The sequence below is a fragment of the Rhodamnia argentea genome, chromosome 8 (genome assembly GCF_020921035.1).
Source record: "Rhodamnia argentea isolate NSW1041297 chromosome 8, ASM2092103v1, whole genome shotgun sequence".
In the NCBI taxonomy this organism is placed as follows: Eukaryota; Viridiplantae; Streptophyta; class Magnoliopsida; order Myrtales; family Myrtaceae; genus Rhodamnia; species Rhodamnia argentea.
Window position 1 is genome coordinate 18627949 of NC_063157.1, and position 19032 is coordinate 18646980.

Sequence of the window (19032 nt, forward strand, 5' to 3'; positions counted from 1 at the left end):
CATTGGATTAAACAAGATAAAACCCAAACAGAAAAGAATTAATTCAAGTCACCAAACTAAGAATTTTTCATGAAAATTTGGTATAAAAAAAGCATTAATTGAAAAATTAATGTAATCAAGTCCCCGAATCCATTTAATCTCTGTTTGCATGAAATAAAGTGTTTTCTTCCGAATACTTTATTTAAGTTTGTAATCTACCTACTACGGAAGATTAGTGACGACTCTAAAATTGAAAACATTTTTGCATAATTAATTATGAACCTCAAGTCATGAATTGGTAGTGCTTGAACTAAGTTAGTTAATTCAATTTAATTAATCTAGTAATCCATTAATCTAAAATTTAGATTTTCGATTTTAGGTCGCGACACAAATGGGTCAACCTATTTAAGACATTGACAAAAATCCTACCTTACTCAGGTTAACATGCTTGTTAAAACATGGATTGAGACGTTTTAGTTGAACTTATCATCCTTTTATACGACACGGTAAACACGTGTCCTCATTCTTTTCAATCGTTAAAAGTTTTATGAAGGTAATACTATTTTTAAGAGAAGAAAGAGTTAAACATAAACATATTTAGATTAAACTAAAGCCATAGGACCCCCAAAAAAAAAAAAAACTAATCATATAACACACTCCGGATATAACAAATAGTCATATTGTCTATAACGATGACACTTGACGATCATGATAATCGAGTCGTGTCTCATGACAGGTATTCATGTCGAAGCAATTCGACATGTATATAAAAAATATATCGTGTATGAATTAGCCATATCCATGTACCCAATTTCAACACATCACAATCAATGCGACACAACACGAATTACCAGCTCTAAGCATGTTTCATTCTCTCTTACAAAAGATGAAGGGGGTGCATCTGTGGTCTCATTCGGCTATAATTACTATATTAAACAACTCTAATTATCCGGTTGAAACAATAGTTTAAAAATAAGAGGATTTAGTTAAGGAGGTTAATCATACTTGGAGAAACTACATCCAACTTGAGGATGAAAGTAGAAGCACTTGTTAATCAAATCTTTGTAGATAAAAGTCTGTCCATACAGTGTATACAAATGCAATAGGGATAATTATCTAAAAAGTCCTAATCCCATCATAAAATTTCTGATTTATCATTTTAATCCTAAACCTTTTGATGAACTTTTAACATAATTGATTCGACCGATTTTGATGAGGTCCAGCTATCGATGATCGGCGGAGGGAAATAGGAAAAACAAGATAAATGAAATAAATTAGAAAAATGAATGGAAAAAATTCAGAATATTAATAGAAATTTTAAAAGAAATGGTCCATGTCTTCGGCTAAAATTGGACGAAATGACTACATTGACAAATAGTGAAAAGGTTTACGATTAAATTGATCAAATTGAAAAGTTTAGGGCTGAATTGGTAGTCGTACAATAAGTTTAGGACTTTTTAAATAATTTTCTCAGTACGAACAACTCCAAACCCAATTCCTTTGAAATAAGCAAGAAATTGAGAGCACCTCGGGTGCCTCATCTTGGAATTTCGATGGAGACAAAAAAAAAAAAATCTATAATAGTGAGGAAGGCACGAGTCATTCTTCTTTGCACTAGTCGAGACAAGTAAGTCTCTTGCGAGAGTACGAGGTCACCTCCTCCGGCATACTCAAGTGAGATTAGGGCATTGCCTCAAGGTGGTGCCAACTCGCACTGGTTGTATGGCTGTAGCAGCACCCAACAATTAAGGTAACGATCCCGTGGTTTCTTTGGAGACAAATTGTTCATTGAACAAGGTGAATTTGTAGTCTAAAGGAAAACCAAGAGAGTCGATTGAGTAGCTTACGGTTCGGCTTTTCCACTGGATTTCGGACATTCAAAGCCCCTTGGGAAAATTTTTTAGCGTTTGGCAAAAAAAATTTTGGGACTTCTTTGGCCAAGTGCTGACCTTGACAAAGCTGAAAGCTCAAGACAGGTGGAGACCCGCCTCCTATTGAATTATGTTTCACTCAAAATGTTTGTTCATTAACTTGGTTATTATCGAAGTTGGAATCCCTTTCTCAAAGTGATTATTTCAGCTTAATTTTTCTTATTACAACATTGCGGACCCAACACCGTGAATGTTCACCCACGCGAGGGAGCTCAAATGCTTCTTCATGCTCCTTGCCATCGAGTGAGGGGGTGGCGGAACGCGAGTCGCAGAATTGAGTTGATTCTATTTTTGTTCAAAGCGGAATGAGAAGAAGAAGGAGGAGGAGGAGGGGAAAAAAAGAAGAAGAAGAAGAAGGAAAAATCGAAAAAAATATATAAGATTTTAACTGGATTGAAAGTTAACGAAATTGGGACAAAATTAGATGGTAGTTTTTTAAGGAATTGGGGCGATTTCATCCCAAGTGAAATTCTAGATTATGAATATGCAAGCCTCGTTGGAATGACACAGAAGACACATATAATTAACAAAAAAAAAAAAAAAAACAGGTATCGACATTAGCATAATAACGATAATTGCAAAGTTTTCATTTTCCAAGTGCCACGCCACACAGGATGATTTCGTCTCCTGTTCAGCCACCTTGTTACACTGCAATATGTAAACATCTTTTACATCTGAAAGGCCCAACGGGCCGAACAATTTCACAAGAACACTCGAAACGGGCCTCAAGAGCAAGCCCAATTACAATTTCGACCCGGCCTTATCCGCCACCTTCGTGACGGTCTCATCGTATCCGACGGCCTCCAGCACCTCCCGCAGCACCACCCTCCGATTCCCAGCGTACACGTGTCCGTCCCACTTCCGCGCGACCAACGCCTCCCCCAGCTCGGCCGCCGCCGTCACCGTCGCCTCTGCGCCGTCGTGGGCCGAGTCGACCACCCCGATCCTCACCCCGTCCTCCGCCGTCAGCTTCGCCGCCCTCATCACGGCCTCGCGCCGGGCCCTCGGCTCGCCGATCTTGGACCTCATCAGGGCCATGAACCAATTGGGGATCACGAGCCCGATGTCCACCTCGCTCATGTAGAGGAAGCCCCGATCGCGCCGCATGACCACATAGTCATGGCTGAGGGCGAGCATCATTCCGGCAGCGGAGGCGTGGCCGGTCACGGCGGCGATGGTCGGCATGGGGAGGCAGATGAGGTCGTGGACGAGGGAGCGGAGGGAGGAGGACATGAGCTGAAGGCGGGGCTCGGAGGACTGGGCCCAGTCAAGGTCGAAGCCGTTGGAGAAGAACTTGCCTTGGGCGGTGGTGATGAGGGCGGAGGAGGAGGAGGTGGCGGAGGGGTCGGACTGAAGGCGGGAGAGGGCGGATCGGAGGGAGGAGATGAGGTTGGGGTTGAGGCGGTGCTCGCCGGCGCCGGTGAGGGTGAGGAAGAAGAGGTTGCCGCGCTTCTCGAGGGTGCATAGCTGCTCCTCGCCGTGCTTCTCGTCCTCCATGAGAATGGTCAGATTGCTTCTGCGTGGGCGAGAGAGAGAGAGAGAGAGAGAGAGATGGAGTATCAACGCAATGTGCAGAGGGAAGTCAACTGACGGGGGGGACGAACGATGATTATTGTTAAAATTAAAATAACAAACATTGATTTTGACATTAACTAAAATGAGGGCACTTTCAAATAAGGCCCGGAGCCTAGAGTGCCTCGTTTTCTTAAATAAATATTTATTTTAAATAAGAATGATCACGTTAGTCTTAAAAAATGGCTTGATCTCAATGGCTAATTAAAGGCATTTTCATCCTTCATTTTTTTTATTGTTTTTCTTTTCTTTTTTCCTTTTTTCAATTTTTTCTATTCTTTACTACAGTCGGCGAGGGCCTTACCCCTAGCCTAGCTCTCTTCGGTGGCCTACCATTGGCAAAAAGGAAGGAAAAAAGAAAAAATAAAGAAAAAAGGAAGAAAAAAAGTAAAATTTTTTAAAAAAGATAAATGACGAAAATGCCCATGTTCACAAGCTTTGGTGCGATACACTGAAGACCAAGCCAATCTCAACAAAGAAAAAAAAAGTCAAAGCCACTACATCTCCTTCGGATCTTGAAGTTAATAGCCGCTTTTTAAAGTGTTATAATCAACAATAACAAGAAAGCTTTTCTATTTACTCGAGCAAACAAAAAAGGGATCGACCTTGTTGACACCTAATTTTTTAATCAACCTTTTTCCGATTGATTTTTTGAAGAAATTCATAAAAAAAAAATGGGAAAATTACAAAATCAACTTTGGTAGCCTTGGCCAAGCTCAAGGAACCATTTTAGATCAAAAAATAATTTTTCGCATTTTTTGATATTTTTCAGAAAATAGGAAAATTCCCAAAAAATAAAGAAAAATACTATTCGATGTCACAAAAATACAGAAAAATAGTCAGTATTTTTATTTTAATTCCCTTTTCATCTTGACCTCCTAAAATTTGAAAATTTCAATTCAGATTTGTGTGTTCTTTCACAAGCGCACCCTTCGAATTGGGCACAAAAATACCATCCGAGTCATTTCATTTTATTTTTGTCCTTCTCATGAGTATTGACATGGTTCTTCAACATTCTATTTGACATTCTGGTCCAGTTGCTTTTTAATTTGCTCAATTTCGGCATTAGGGACTTAATTGCATAAGAAATTCTTTCACTTTAGTCCTTAAAATGCCAAATCCGAAATTAAATCTTCCTAAGAAACACCCATGGAGCCCCATGACTCATATCCTATAGTTTTCGACCTTCCGAATCCAATGATAGGCTCAATTGATGCTAATTCTTTCACTAAGGACTTTGATTTTGTGAAAATCACTTTCGGATCCTACCTGACATTTGGGGATTTCACTCAATTCCTAGGGTATTTTTCATGAAAATCATGTTTTTAGAGGTAATCCATATTGGAAAAGCAATTTTTTACGTCAATTTTGTGAAAGAATGATAATTACTGTGTCAATTTGACCTTCTTTTGCACGAACCGGGTCTGTCGGGTCAGGTGGATCCGACCCGACAACCCGGCACTATTCATCGTCTTCCCCAAAGCTTCACAGGCGCAAAATAGAGAAGCGTCATCTGTTTGTGAATCCGTTGCTCCTCGAAAAAAGCTTCCAAAAGATTTGGCAGTTAACGGGAATCAGTTAGAGAAGAATTTCGAGGGGAGGTGCTCACAAATAAAAGGAGAGGAACAGAAAAAGAGAAGGGGGGAGCGTGGTGGATGATCAGAGAGAAAGCAAAGAGAGAAAATTGGAGAACGAAAAAGGGAGAAAGGAGAAAGAAGTGAGATCAGGATCAAACGAAGCTTGTCGCCCTCGCGTCTCAGATCGTCTCCGACGTGAAAGGCGAGCTCGAATCTCTCTGTTAGTTTTCCGGCGAACACTGTGAGCCTACGATTTAAGTCGATTCCATCCATGTCGAGTTGAATAGATGCATCGCTTCGAATAATCTGAGTTAGTTGAGTGCAGATATAGGTTTAGTTTTGAATGATCTAGTTTATGATCGGAATACATTCAGCATTGATAGTCGTATGGTACCTGTTCGATGGAATGCCTATGTGAACCAAAGAACACCAATCTGAACTACAAGTCTGCAATCCTCTTTATTCATTCTTCTTTCACTTTCGTTTGCATTTAAAACACCTCCTGAACTTCATTCCCCCTTTTCTGTGCATTGATTTGGTCAAAAAACGTACATCCAAACCTACGTATATACCTCGCCGGAGCTTCGAGTTGGAAGTCGCTAATGGATGATCCTAAATCTCTTAGGATGATCAGGTAAGTTTCCTGAATCGTTATTGACGTCGATTATATGCTTAAGTCTGAGTTTAGATGATCGGTAATCAACGTATATTCGTTCGCTGGATTACGTATTTTCACTGGAATTTCGTGGCCATGGAGTTTCGGTCACTCATATTTTAGGTGTTATTCGTGGTTGAGTTCGAGGTATGTTAATCTGGAATGGCGAAGGGATCGTTTGCTAGCGAAATCGCGAAGCTTGAGGGTCGTTTATAGGTGGGAATCGGGTTTCCGACGAGGCGCCGACGAGATTCGCCGACGCCGATCATCTTCCCCGATGAGACGTTGACCAGTCAATGCAAGTTGACCTGGTCAACGCCTACGTGGCGCTACGTGGTGCACATGTGGCGGCCACGTCAGCAAGTTGTTACAACAGAAGCAAAAATAAAAAAGTGGATCCGATGGTTGAAATAACACCACGTGTCACGATCCTGGATTTTTGGGAAAATAAAATGATTTTTTTTCAAAATTATTCATTTTTCGAAAAATAAAAATCCGATTTTTGTGATCGCACGGCCCAGGTTTGGCTGCGTGTCACTATTCCGATCTTTGGATCAAATTTTCGGAAATTCAAATAAGTAATAAAAATCATATTCAGAAAATAAAAAATTCTCGGATCGAACGATCGAGGTTTAATCACACCCTTCAATTTGAACCGTCGATCGCAGATTGAGATCGAATGGTCACAATTGGTCGTGCCACTTGATCCGAATCGTCGATCTCGATAATCAGATTGAACGGTAGAGATTAAACCTCATTTTAATCTGGACCGTCGATTTAAATAGAGAGATCAGACCGCTGAACGAGTACCACGTGGCGCAATCCGGAGCGTCGCAGATTTTAGGCGGGATTTTTTGAAAATCAAATGAAAAATTTAATACTATTTGAAAAATTAAATAGAAAAATGTTGGTGCGACGTCGTTGTGGTGCCGTGCGGGTTTGGGCAAGGGTCTAGACCGGGTTGACTGGTTTTGTCGACCGGGTTGACCCGGTTCGACTCGGAATAAATAATAAAAATAAATAAATAGAAAAATCATAGAAAATCCAAAAAAAATTAGGAAAAATTGTAGAAAATTCCTAAAAAAAAATTCTAGAAATTCTCAAAAATCGAGGAATGGCCACAATCAACTAGCCAATCCTATCTCGAGATTTCTTTTCCCGATCTTTCTAAAAATGACAATTTTAACCTTCATGGGGTAATTTGTCTCCGGAAAATTTCAAAAAAATTCTAAAAAGATGTCAAAAATTAGGAAATTGGTCAGTTTAGATGGTCAATCATATTTTCAACATTTCTCACTCCAGATCTCTTTTGATATGACGATTTTGCCCCTTTTGGCAAATCGTCCCCAGATTTTCTCAAAATTACAATTTTGCCCATCATGGGCGAATCGCTTCCGAATCACTCCCGACTTCCTCTTATGCTTTGAAGGTCCTTTCCCTAAGCTAATAGGGCTATACTAGGAATGTCATGCCGATTTGATGCGATTTATTCGCATGTTATGGATTCCTTGATTTGCGTATTTACTTTATTTGATTGTGATTGCTAGGATAATCATTCTCATATGCATGAACTCTTAGATTAAGATTCGTACCCCACTCGTCCGCATGAAATCTAATATTAGAAAAATCCATTCAACTTAGGTACCGAAAGGGCGTCAATTAAGATAATTGGTGTAACCAAGTCCCCGAACCCATTTCTCCGGTTCTCTGAGAATCGAATAAAAGCTTTCAACTATTCGATAGGGTTTCTAATCGTATCTTCCGCGAAACGATTGGTGGCGACTCCGAGGCATGCACACATAGTACATGCCACTAGACCGCACCGAAGGTCGACCCAATTTTATCCTCCGTTGCGATTTGGGTAATGAGTCTTGGGAGAAGCCCGCGTCCGAAGGTCCACACATGCCTGGGCCGGAAGGGGGACCCATTAGCCCTCTCTCTCTTCGGATCTAGGAGGGTCGCAACAAGCCTTGAATCAAAACGATCCCTACCAAATTCCAGCCTTTATTTGAACAAGATCCATTTCATACCCTTTTTTGAGAAAATGAGGACATATCGAGCCCTTATTCGGAATTTTCAGGATACGGTGATAATTATTATTAAAAATTAAAATAAAAGATTGATGTTGAAATTGACTAAAAAAAGGGAGGGAAAGTGTCAAAAAAGACCCAAGCACACTCTTTTATCGCCGGTAATGTTTTTGTCTTTGATTCTTTGCCCTTGGTTGTATGTCCAACTTGTTCGACTTTGTGTGAAAGATCCCAAGGAGTGGGCTATGAGAGTTCACCTTCTGGCTTGTGTGTGGAACTTAGAAAAAAGCGGAGCGTCTTGTTTATTGAACTTGATGTTCTTTTAACTCGTCTATTAAACTATTCATACCAAAGGGGTTATATCCATCGATAAGTTGTGAAGAGTTTACCCCCCCAAAAGGGCTTCGAAAGAAAGAAAAAGGTGCGCTGAACTTGATCTTCCCATCTTTGCTAGTTATCTATGAGAAGTTTTTACAAACTAATTGGTTTGTTTATTGTTCTAACAAATTTTACAATTGCACTTAACTTGGGTGGAAATATGGAGCTAGGAAACATTATGAAGTATGTGGGCCGCCATGTAGAATATCTCCATGGTTTTAGTCAATAGGAGTGAACTATAAAGCAATTGTTAAGGCTGGTATTGGTCTGGGATCCACAGTTCAAAAGTCGTGGTGTCGAAGGTGCGGATTTTTGTAATGATCAAGTGCTAGAGTTGGTGGAACATTTAAACATAACGGGCCGAATAATTTCACAAAACACTCGAAACGGGCCTCAAGAGCAAGCCCAACTACAATTTCGACCGGGCCTTGTCCGCCACTTCCTCGACAGCCTCATCGTATCCGACGGCCTCCAGCACCTCCCGCAGCACCACCCTCAGATTCTCACCGTACACGTGTCCGTCCCACTTCCTCGCTACCAACGCCTCCCCCAGCTCGACCGCCGCAGCCACCGTCGCCTCCACGCCGTCGTGGGCCGAGTCGACGATCCCCATCCTCACCCCGTCCTCTGCCGTCAGCTTTGCTGCCCTCATCACGGCCTCGCGCCGGGCCCTCGGGTCGCCGATCTTGGACCTCATCAGGACCATGAACCAGTTGGTGACCACGAGCCCGATGTCCATCTCGCTCATGTAGAGGAAGCCCCGATCGCGCCGCATGACCACATAGTCATGGCTGAGGGCGAGCATCATTCCGGCAGCGGAGGCGTGGCCGGTCACGGCGGCGATGGTCGGCATGGGGAGGCAGATGAGGTCGTGGACGAGGGAGCGGAGGGAGGAGGACATGAGCTGAAGGCGGAGCTCGGAGGACTGGGCCCAGTCGAGGTCGAAGCCGTTGGAGAAGAAGTTGCCTTGGGCGGTGGTGATCAGGGCGGAGGAGGAGGAGGCGGAGGGGTCGGACTGTAGGCGGGAGAGGGCGGATCGGAGGGAGGAGATGAGGTTGGGGTTGAGGCGGTGCTCGCCGGCGCCGGTGAGGGTGAGGAAGAAGAGGTTGCCGCGCTTCTCGAGGGTGCATAGCTGCTCCTCGCCGTGCTTCTTGTCCTCCATGAGAATGGTCAGATTGCTTCTGTGTGGGCGACAGAGAGAGAAAGAGATGGAGTTTCAACGCAATGTGCAGAGTGAAATCGACTGACGGGGGGACGAACGATAATTATTGTAAAAAAAAAAAAAAAATTCATCACGTGGGAGTTGGACTTAATTCCGATTTATCTACTTCCATCAATGCGGGAGGAAAAGAAACGTCAGTATTTCGCTATAAAATTTATTTTGTACAATGCGAATCGTTTCATTTTTCTATTAATTGAGATTCTGGGAATTGATTTATATGGATCCAACGAACCAACATTAAATTTGGAAACATTGGTTAATCAATCGTATCCGATGGCACCCGATGATTTTTGACATTAACTAAAAAGAATGTGGCATGAGGAGGAAATTAAACAAGGTTGAATTCAGCTTTAACCGATTTGTATTACAAACAGGTGAAACTATTTAAGACATTGACATGCTTGTTAAAACATGGATTGACGTGTTTTGAGTGAACTTGTCATTTTTTTTATGCGAGAAAATAAACATGTGTCCTTATTCTTTTCGATCATAACAAATTTTGTAAAGGTAATACTCATTTTTAAGAGAACTAGGCGTTAAACAAAAACATATTTAGAGTAACTAAAGCCATAGGACAAAAAAAAAAAAAACTAAAACATATAGCACACTTCGGATGTAACAAATAGTCATACTGTCTACGATGATGACACTTGATAACCATGATAATCGAGTCATATCTCATGACATGTATTCCTATCGAAACAGTTCAACACTAACATAAAAATATATGGTATATGAGTTAGCCATATTCGTGTACCCCTATTCCAACACAGCACAATCAACAAGACACAACACGAATTACTGGCTCTAAGCATGTCATTCTCTCTTACAAAAGATGAAGGGGGTGCATCTGTGGTCTCATTCGGGTATGACTATCATTATTATAGCTTAAAAATATGAGGATTTAGTTGAGGAGGTTAATCATACTTGGAGAAACTACATCTAACTTAAGGATGAAAGTGGAACCACTTGTTAATCAAATGTGTGAAGGTAAAAGTATGTCCATACAACGGATACAAATACAAGAGGGATAATTATCTAAAATGTTCTAATTCCATCATAAACTTTTTAATTTGTCAACTTAGTCCTAAACCTTTTAACGAATTTTCAACATAGTCCATTTAACCAATTTTGGTGAGGTCCGGCCATCGGTGACCACCAAAGGTAAATAGGAAAAACAATATAAACGAAAGAAGTTAGAAAAAAATGAAAAAAGAATATTCATTAAAAATTTTAAAAATTTCATCCGTGTCTTCGATTAAAATTGGCCGGAGTGACTACATTGGCAAATAGTAAAAATGGTTAGAACTAAATTAACCAAATTGAAAAATTTAGAGCTGAATTGGTCATTGTACAATAGATTTTTGACTTTGTTGGATAATTTTCCAATAGCAAAAACTTCGAATCCAATTCCTTTGAAAAGCAAGAAAACCGCTAGCACCTTAGGTGCCTCATCTTGCAATTTCGATGGAGACAAAAAAAAAATCTATAATAGTGAGGAAGGCACGAGTCATTTTTCTTTGCACTGGTTGCTGACACATAAGTCTCTTGCAAGAACATGAGGTCACCTCCTCCGGCATACTCAGGTGAGATTGGGGAATTGCCTCAAGGGGGTTCCAACTCGCACTAGTTATATGGCATTAGTTGCACCCAACAGTTGAGGCAATGATCCCATGGTTTTAATGGAGACAAATTGTTCATTAGTATAAAGGAAAATCAAGAGTGTTGATTCAGTAGCTTAGGTTGCGTTTGGTTCAGCTTTTTCAATGGATTTTTAGACCTCCAAAGCCCCTTGAGAAAAATTTCGAGTGTGACAAAATTTTTTGGGACCTCTTTGGCCAAATAATGGCATCGGCAAAGCTGAAAACTCAAGACAAGTGGGGACCTGTCTCCAATTGAATTATGTTTCAATTTTGTTTTAATCAAGCAAGTTGACATTTGGTTTGTAACTCATTCATTCTTACTTGTTAAGATAATTCATTTGAAAATTTTATTCATTGACTTGGTCTTTACTAAAGTTGTTATCGTTTTCTTAGAGCTATTATTTCAGCTTAATTTTACTACTTACGGCGTTACGTACCCAACACCATGAATGTTCACCCATGCGAGGGAGCTCAAAGGATTCATGCTCCTTGCCATCGAGTGAGGTGGCGGTGGAAGGCGAGTCACTGAATTGAGTTGATTCCATTTTTGTCCAAAGCGAAAGTGAAAAGAAAAAAAGAGAGAAGGAAAAAAAAAAGAAAAAGAAGGAAAAAATCCAAAATATACATTAGAATTTAAATGGATAGAAAGTTGATGAAACCATATTTGAATACGAAGCGAAATCTAGTGATTTTCGAAAAAAAAAAATTGGGACAGAATCAGATAGTAATTTTTTAAGGAATCGAACCGATTTCATGACCGTTGAAATTCTAGGTTATGAATATGCAAGCCTCGACATACATTTTTTATTTTTATTTTTATTTTTTTTAGCCTCGACATATATAAGCACAACAAAAATACAGTATCGATAGTAGCATATAATGATAATTGTTTTCATTTTCCAAGTGCCACGCCACACAGGATGATTTCATCTCCTGCTCAGCCGCCTTATTGTACTGCGATATGTAAACATCTTTTACATCGAAAGGCCCAACGGGCCGAACAATTTCACAAGAACACTCGAAACGGGCCTCAAGAGAAAGCCCAATTATAATTTCGACCCGGCCTTATCCGCCACCTTCGTGACGGTCTCATCGTATCTGACGGCCTCCAGCACCTCCCGCAGCACCACCCTCCGATTCCCAGCGTACACGTGTCCGTCCCACTTCCTCGCGACCAACGCCTCCCCCAGCTCGGCCGCCGCCGCCACCGTCGCCTCCGCGCCGTCGTGGGCCGAGTCGACCACCCCGATCCTCACCCCGTCCTCCGCCGTCAGCTTCGCCGCCCTCATCACGGCCTCGCGCCGGGCCCTCGGGTCGCCGATCTTGGACATCATCAGGGCCATGAACCAATTGGGGATCACGAGCCCGATGTCCACCTCGCTCATGTAGAGGAAGCCCCGGTCGCGCCGCATGACCACATAGTCATGGCTGAGGGCGAGCATCATTCCGGCAGCCGAGGCGTGGCCGGTCACGGCGGCGATGGTCGGCATGGGGAGGCAGATGAGGTCGTGGACGAGGGAGCGGAGGGAGGAGGACATGAGCTGAAGGCGGGGCTCGGAGGACTGGGCCCAGTCGAGGTCGAAGCCGTTGGAGAAGAACTTGCCGTGGGCGGTGGTGATGAGGGCGGAGGCGGAGGAGGCGGAGGGGTCGGACTGAAGGCGGAAGAGGGCTGATCGGAGGGAGGAGATGAGGTTGGGGTTGAGGCGGTGCTCGCCGGCGCCGGTGAGGGTGAGGAAGAAGAGGTTGCCGCGCTTCTCGAGGGTGCATAGCTGCTCCTCGCCGTGCTTCTTGTCCTCCATGAGAATGGTCAGATTGCTTCAGCGTGGGCAACAGAGAGAGAGAGACAGAGATGCAACGGAGGAAAGTCAACTGAAGGGGGGAGACGAACGATGATTATTGTTAAAATTAAAATAACAAACATTGATTTTGACATTAGCTAAAATGAATGGGGCATGGGGAGGAAATTAAACGCGGTTCCATTTGGCTTTAACCTATTTGTATCACAAAGGGCCCTTACTTAGGTTAATCCCGCTTGCTAAAACATAAATTAACGCGTCTTAAGTGAACCCGTTAAAAGTTTTATAAGGTAATGCTCATTTTTAAGAGAACAATGAGTAAAACAAAAGTCATATTTAGAGTAACTATAGCCATAGGACCAAAAAAAAAAAAAAAACTAAACATATAACGCACTCTAGATGTAACAAATAGTAAGATTATCTACAACGATGACATTTTTTATAATCATGATAATCGAGTCGTGTCTCATGACCCACTTTATCACATATGTACTTATGTCGAAGCGGTTTGATATGTATACGAAATGTATATGTATAGCCATATTTGTGTACCCCAATTCCAGTGCACCATGATCAACACGACACAACACAGATTACCAACTCTAAGCATGTTTGGTTACCATTTGCGGTCTCATTCGGGCATAACTACTATTATAGTAAAACAATGTGTAAAGTGAAGTCAAACTGGAGTGGGAGACGAATGATAATTAGTGCTAAAATTAAAATAAAAAAAAATCAATTTTGAATTAACCGAAAAGAATGTGGTGACTGAAGATTGATTGATGAAGGCCTCTCCTATTCAATTGAATGCTTTGGGGGCACTTCTTCTCAAGTCGGAAAACCTTCATTGCATTGACCATTTTTGGGGGAACCGACGCTGAGTCGCAACTCTTCCTGTAGAAAGCTCCGCTCTTAGGTCGAGCGGTAAGTGTCGGAGAAGGGCAATCAATTTTTAGGAAATTAAACAAGTTTGAATTTCTAGACCACAACAAAAAAAAAGTTTGAATTTAGCATAAATCGATCCGTATCACAAAAATCGTACCTTGCTCAAGTTAACCCGCTTGTTAAAACACGAATTGACGCGTCTTAAGTGAACTTCTCATCTTTTTATACTATACGATAAGCATGTATCCTATTCTATTCAATCGTTAAAAGTTTTATAAAGGCAATACTCATTTTCAAGAGAGCAAGTAGTTAAACAAAAACATAATATAGAGTAACAAAGCCCATAGGAGAGAAATACTAACACACTTCATTCGTAACAAATAGTCATATTGTCTATTACGATGACATATTTGATAACCATGATAGTCGAGTCGTGTCTTATTATCCACTTTATCATGCATGTATTTGTGTCGGACCAGTTGAACACGTACATGAAAACGCATCGGGTAAGAATTAGCTATCTTCATGCACCCCTATTTCAACACAAACACAACACAAAACGAATTATCAGCTCTAAGCATGTTTCTTCTCTCTTGGAAAAAGATGAAGGGGGGGTGCATCAGCCGGCTCATCCAGGCACAACTTTGATTGAAATTATAGTTTAAAAATAAGAGGATTTTGTTAAGGAGGTTAATCATACTTGGAGAAATATTTTTTTAAGACGAACTACATCTAACATGAGGATGAAAGAAAAAGCACTTGTTAATCAAATCCTTGTGGATAAAGGGAAAACACATAATGTATGCAAATACGAGAGGGATAATTGTCTAAAAGTCCTAATCTTGTTATATACTTTCTAATTTGTCAATTTAGTTGTAAATATTTTGACAATTTTTCAATATAGTTCTTTAGTTAATCTTGGTGAGGTCTGGCCATCAGCGTCGACAAAGGGAATTAGAAAAAACAAGAGAAATGGAAAAGGTTAGAAAAGTAACTCGAAAAAAAAAAAGAGAAAAAATTCTGAATATTTTAGAAATTTTGCAAAAATCGCCCGTGTCTTCCACTAAAATTAGCATGAAGGACTACATTGGCAAATAGTAAAAATTTCTATGACTAAATTGATAAGTTAAAAAAATTAGGTTTGAATTGATTGTCGTACATCGGATTTATGACTTTTTGGATAATTTTTCTCAATGTCAAAAATTGCAACCCCAATTCTTGAGAAATAAGCAAGAAAATTGATAGCACTTAGGTTCCTCGTCTTGCAATTTCGATAGAGACCGAAAAAAAAGGGAAAAAACCACAAAAAACCCTAAACTATGTCAACTGTGACACATTTACCCCAAACTTTTTTTTTGTGACACCAAAAACCCCAAACTTTTACTCATGCGACACATTTACCCTAAACTTTTTCTTATGACATCGAAAATCCTAAACTTGTACTCGTATGACATAATTACCCCAAAATATTTTTTTGTGATATCAAAAATCTTAAACTTATATCTATGTGACACATTTACCTCAAAATTTGGGATAAATGTGTCACATGCCTATAAGTTTGGAGTTTTTAGTGTCACAATAAAAAGTTTGGGGTAAATGTGTCACAACGAGTAGAGGCGGCCGGTTCCGGTTCCACGAAAAGGTGGAACAGGAACCGGCCGTTGAAAATTCCGATTCTGGGCCGGTTCGGTTCCCGGGCGGGTTCCCGGGCCAATTAATTCCAGTTCCTTTTTTAATTTTAATTTTTAAAATAATAAATAATAAAATAAACATAATAAATTATAAATTATAAAAAATAATCAAATTGTACATTGTAATAAAATGTGGGGAAAAAAGAGAGAGAGAGGAGGAATGGGCTTGAACTTAATGAATTATTATTAAGCGCCTACATATCTTCTTGGGGATAGAAGAATCAAAACTTATGTAGTTTTTTTACTTTTGATAATCCCAACTTACCTCATCTTCAATCGTCGCTACCGGTTGTGGTACCCGTGGCTGTGGTATCTTCAATATCATTGCTAAAAAATTCGTGTTCTCGATCTAGCTCTTGGTGTCGAAATTTCGCCCTTGTCCAATCGTTGATACAAGCTTGAGCTTCCACGGACTCCGGGCTTAATCTTGAACGGGGAGAGTTCAAAACTAATCTTCCAGCGCTAAATGCTTGTTCAACCGCAACCGTTGAAGAAGGGGTTGCTAATATCTAACGAGCGATGAGGGCGAGAACTGGGTAATCGATTTGGTGACTTTTCCACTATTTTAGGATTTCAAAATTTGTACTATGTTTTGCATCATGAAACTCAAATTGAGTGGTTAAATATTTTTCTAATTCAGAAATACTACATGTTGCCCATTTTTATTTTTATTTTTTTGCCTACTCTTGAGCATATTATACCTTCTACTAAGTGAACTACCACCTTCGCTACGTGAGGCAGTAGATTGTAAAGATCCGGAATCACTTAAACCATATATACTACAAAATTCTCTATATAATACTACTATAGATTCTTTAATATCTCCTAGTATATTTGAAATATCTATTGAATCTTCTAAATGTAAACAATCATGATAATACACATTCAAATAATCTAGTAAACCGTCTAATTTAATACATGGATAAAAAACAATACCAACTAAATAGACAAGAGGAATTTGTAAATAATAATGCAACCATTTTTCTAGTATTACTAAAATAGTTCGAGCTAATTCAGTATCATTTTCATATTCACTAAAAACACTACCAATATTAACACACTCTATTAAAAATAAATGCGTAGTAGGATAATAAATACCAGATAAAGTCTTAATTGCATCATTAAAAATTTTCAAAAAATCTAAATTTTTTTTGCAAACGTCCCAATGTTGAGGAAGTAAAGTAATTTCGAGAATATTTTGTGAAATAAACATACATAATAAATCTTTATAATCAAAAGTTTGCCGAAACAACTCGTACGTAGAAGTCCAACAAGTCGGAATATCTTTTGGAAATCTTCTTGCCCTTCTCCCATTTTGTTTACAAAATTTTCCCCATGATTTTATAAAATGGGGACGACTTCATAAAAATTTAATTGCACCCTTTATTGGGGCGAGAGAAGTGTCAAAAGTTCATAAACCATCTTGTACACATAAATTTAAAACATAACAAACACATCTAATGTGAAAAAATTGTCCCCCAAAAGTGGGTTTGCAAATATTTTCTAATTCGGGAATAGAAGCGGTATTTGTGGCGGCATTATCAAAACCAATTGAAAATACTTTATTTATCAAATTATATTCTTCTAAAACTTGTCTAATTATTCTATAAATATTATGAGCGGAATGTCTTTCATCAAAAACTCGGAATGCAATAAGTCTTTTTTGAATAGTCCAATCGTCACCTATCTAATGATACGTGACACCCATATAAGAATGAATTTGGCAAGGATCACTCCAAATATCGCTACCTATATGCACACGTCCATTGAATTCCGCAAAAAATTTTGCTAAAGATTTTTTTCCTTTTTTATAAAGATGAAAAAGTTCGCGTTTAAGAGTATTTTTTGGAATAGTTAGTGCTTGCGGAACCAACGCGCTATTTGCCAAATATTTCATATTAAAATTTTCACCAGTATTAAACGGAGCATGATCAAGGGCAACATATTCAACTAACGTTTGTTTATAAAGTGCATCGGTGTAACAGAATATAGGATGATGATTAGAAGTGGCGTACCCGGAAATTTGTTGTTGCGTATTGTCGATCCCCGCTTGCGTTAGATGTTTTTTCGTCAAATGCCGACGGAATGTTCCATAGCCGTCTCCTTTCGTAAATTTATATGTTTGCGAACAATATTTACATTTTACATTATACTTACCTTCGCCTTCATCACGTACCTTGTCGAAATGTAGCCACAAGTCGGATGTATTATCTTGACCCTTCCGTTCCGGCTCATTTGCCGTTGACGCTTCTTCGACACCGGTGGGAGGATGAAGACTTTTTTGTGTTGGGATGTGCTCGACGTTCGGAATCGGGACATAGTTGATATTATCGTTGTTGTCTTCCCAACATGTATACTTACGAGAATCATATTCGGGAATGGGATACTCGGAATCACCCACAACCATCTTGTCCTTGTCGGCATTTCCGCTTCCACTTGCCATTTTTGAGAGAATTGATCGGAAATTCGATTGAAAGAATTGAGAGAATTTGAGCGAATTGAGAGGATTTGAGAGAATTTGAGAGAATTGTTGAGAGAATTTGTGAGGAAAATGAAAAGGGAGATGATATAAATTTATAGGCAAAAAATAAAAATAATTCATTTTTTTTTATTTATAAATGGCAACGGCCAAATTGCCTTGCATGCATGTGCAACGGCCAAAGTGGCCATTGGGTGGGTTTTGGGGGGGAAGAGGGCCCGGTTCACGCCACTTTTTTTTTTTTTTTTTTAATTACGGGTCGGAACCGGCCCGAGAACCCGTGATTCGGGCCGGTTCCGAAACTTATGGAATCGTGGGCCCGGTCAACGGGCCGGTTCCGGGCCCACGGTTCCAAATGACCACCTCTAACATCGAGCATAGTTTAGGGTTTTTGGTGGCTTTTTTTCAAAAATAAATTATAATAGTGAGGAAAGCACGGGTCATTCTTCCTTGCGCTGGTTGCGATAGATAAATCTCTTTTGAGAGCGTGACGTCACCTCCTCTCGCGTACTCAGGTGAGACTAATGCATTGCCCTAAGAAGAGAAGGGGGGGAGGGGTGGTTCCCAACAATTTAGGTAACAATACTGTGGCTTTGATGGAGACAAATTGTTCGTTACTTTCCATGCTAATACACTAGCTTGCGTCAATTCAAACAGATTGATTACATTCGACGTCGTTTTAGCCAAATTAGCTTCTAGCCATAAGTTAATTTATAGAGTAAAAGTATTGCCATGTGTGCCCCTAAGAGATAGAAAAGAACAAAATAAAAAGCTAAGAGTCCTGTTTGACAACGATTCGATTCTCTAATTTTGTTCTTTGGAACAAAAAAAGGATGAGAAACGTGTTTGATAACTTAAATGATTTCGACTTTGATTCATTTTTCGAGAGCAGTTTTGGAGCAAAAACAAGAATAAAAAATAATTGATTTTGGAAAAAAGAATCACTTTTAAGAATCACAAAATATAACAAAATCTTAGTTCTTTTAAAAGATTAAGTCCACCTAGACTTCTGAACTTAAAAAAATTAAAATTAAAATTAAAATTGAAAATTTACTAACAACTAATTTACTAAATGAATTTTTTAAAATTAAATCTAAAAATAAGCTTTAAAATTTAACAAAAAATCTAAAAATTTTAGAAGGGGGGATTAGAAAATTAAAGAAAATTAAAAAATATTTAAGAAAATAAAAATAA

The 19032-nt window shown here is 39.7% G+C and overlaps 3 protein-coding genes across 3 annotated transcripts; all 3 read right to left on the reverse strand.

The window, feature by feature from the left end:
* Positions 1–2472: 2472 nt before the first annotated feature.
* LOC115726637 (enoyl-CoA delta isomerase 1, peroxisomal-like) lies at positions 2473–9355 on the reverse strand. The gene is made up of 2 exons (XM_030656602.2): positions 8515–9355; positions 2473–2634 (listed from the first exon to the last, which is right to left on the reverse strand). The coding sequence occupies exon 1, from the start codon at positions 9282–9284 to the stop codon at positions 8532–8534; it is 753 nt and encodes a 250-aa protein (XP_030512462.1). The 5' UTR covers positions 9285–9355; the 3' UTR covers positions 2473–2634; positions 8515–8531.
* LOC115726636 (enoyl-CoA delta isomerase 1, peroxisomal-like) lies at positions 2540–3486 on the reverse strand. The gene has a single exon (XM_030656601.2). It carries the CDS (start codon positions 3405–3407, stop codon positions 2652–2654), a length of 756 nt encoding a protein of 251 aa, XP_030512461.1. The 5' UTR covers positions 3408–3486; the 3' UTR covers positions 2540–2651.
* A 2521-nt stretch (positions 9356–11876) lies between the features above and the next one.
* On the reverse strand, positions 11877–12823 carry LOC115726638 (enoyl-CoA delta isomerase 1, peroxisomal-like). Its single transcript, XM_030656603.2, has one exon. It carries the CDS (start codon positions 12784–12786, stop codon positions 12034–12036), a length of 753 nt encoding a protein of 250 aa, XP_030512463.1. The 5' UTR covers positions 12787–12823; the 3' UTR covers positions 11877–12033.
* Between the last annotated feature and the right edge of the window lie 6209 nt (positions 12824–19032).